This window comes from Aptenodytes forsteri, unplaced genomic scaffold (assembly GCF_000699145.1).
Source record: "Aptenodytes forsteri isolate BGI_AS27 unplaced genomic scaffold, ASM69914v1 Scaffold64, whole genome shotgun sequence".
Taxonomy (NCBI): Eukaryota; Metazoa; Chordata; class Aves; order Sphenisciformes; family Spheniscidae; genus Aptenodytes; species Aptenodytes forsteri.
This window is the reverse complement of record NW_008794786.1, coordinates 20,094-21,440: the sequence shown is the minus strand read 5'-3', so window position 1 is coordinate 21,440 and position 1,347 is coordinate 20,094. Positions and strand designations below refer to the sequence as shown.

At 69.1% G+C, this 1,347-nt stretch overlaps 1 protein-coding gene across 1 annotated transcript in view; it reads left to right on the top strand.

Annotated features, from left to right (window-relative positions):
• Positions 1-137: 137 nt before the first annotated feature.
• NR4A1 (nuclear receptor subfamily 4 group A member 1) overlaps positions 138-1,347 on the top strand; it is a 2,830-nt gene continuing 1,620 nt past the window's right edge. Inside the window, exons 1-5 of the mRNA XM_009274411.1 lie at positions 138-366; positions 479-630; positions 704-906; positions 988-1,166; positions 1,268-1,344. Coding sequence (XP_009272686.1) covers positions 138-366; positions 479-630; positions 704-906; positions 988-1,166; positions 1,268-1,344 — 840 coding nt within the window. The remainder of the gene's footprint in view (positions 367-478; positions 631-703; positions 907-987; positions 1,167-1,267; positions 1,345-1,347) is intronic.

Genomic DNA, 1,347 nt, shown 5'->3' with positions numbered 1-1,347 from the left:
CCCCCCCCACCCCCAGACCCGCTGCCGGGATGTTCCCACAATGCTTTGCAGCAGCAGGAGGATGCTGCGGGTCACCCCGGGGAGGGGCAGGGCAGGGAGCGCGGCCCCGGGAGCCCTCCCCGCGGACGCGGAGGCGGATGCCGGGCTGGAGCGGGAGGCAGGGGAGGACAGAAGGGCTTTTGTTCGGCGGCTCGGTGCCCCGGGCTGAGCTTGGGCCGCTCCTTCCCCGCCTGCAGCGCACAGTGCAGAAGAACGCCAAGTACATCTGCCTGGCCAACAAGGACTGCCCCGTGGACAAGCGGCGGAGGAACCGCTGCCAGTTCTGCCGCTTCCAGAAGTGCCTGGCCGTCGGCATGGTCAAAGAAGGTACCTGGGTCCCATCCTGGGGTGGGGGGTCCCAGCAGGAGGGGGGGCCCCCTCCGCAGCCCTCCTGGCTGCACTGAGGACAGACACACTCATTGCATGTCCCTCGCCGCAGTGGTCCGGACCGACAGCCTGAAGGGGCGGCGGGGCCGGCTGCCCTCCAAGCCCAAGCAGCCGCCAGACGCATCCCCCGTCAGCCTCATCACCTCCCTGGTGCGGGCACACATCGACTCCGTCCCCAGTGCCACCAAGCTCGACTACTCCAAGGTAGGGCTGGTACCACCCCGCGCCCTCCCCGGGGCCGTGCCAGGGCCGGATCCTGACCCCGTCCTCGCGGCAGTTCCAGGAGTCGGCGCCGTGCCAGTTCGAGAAGGAGGATTCGGTGGACGTGCAGCAGTTTTACGACCTGCTCACCGGCTCCATGGACGTCATCCGCAAGTGGGCTGAGAAGATCCAGGGCTTCGCCGAGCTGCCCAAGGAGGACCAGGACCTGCTGATGGAGTCAGCCTTCCTCGAGCTCTTCATCCTGCGCCTGGCGTACCAGTGAGCCCCAGCACGGCGTGGCACGGCGCGGCGGGGAGCCCAGGGCCGTGCCGGTGGGGTGACGCGTGGTTGTGCCCGCAGCTCCAAGCCGGAGGAAGGGAAACTCATCTTCTGCAACGGGGTGGTGCTGCACCGCCTGCAGTGCGTGCGGGGCTTCGGCGAGTGGATCGACGCCATCCTCGAGTTCTCCCAGAGCCTGCACCGCATGAGCGTCGACATCCCCTCCTTCTCCTGCCTCGCCGCCCTCGTCATCATCACAGGTGAGGCACTCCCCCAAGGCACTCCCCCCCCCCGCCGCTCTCCCCTTCCCCACCCTGCGGCCGTCACCCTGGCCTCACGCCTCTGTGTCCCCCGCACCTAGACCGCCACGGGCTGAAGGAGCCGAAGCGGGTGGAGGAGCTGCAGAACCGCATCGTGGGCTGCCTGAAGGACCACGGGGCG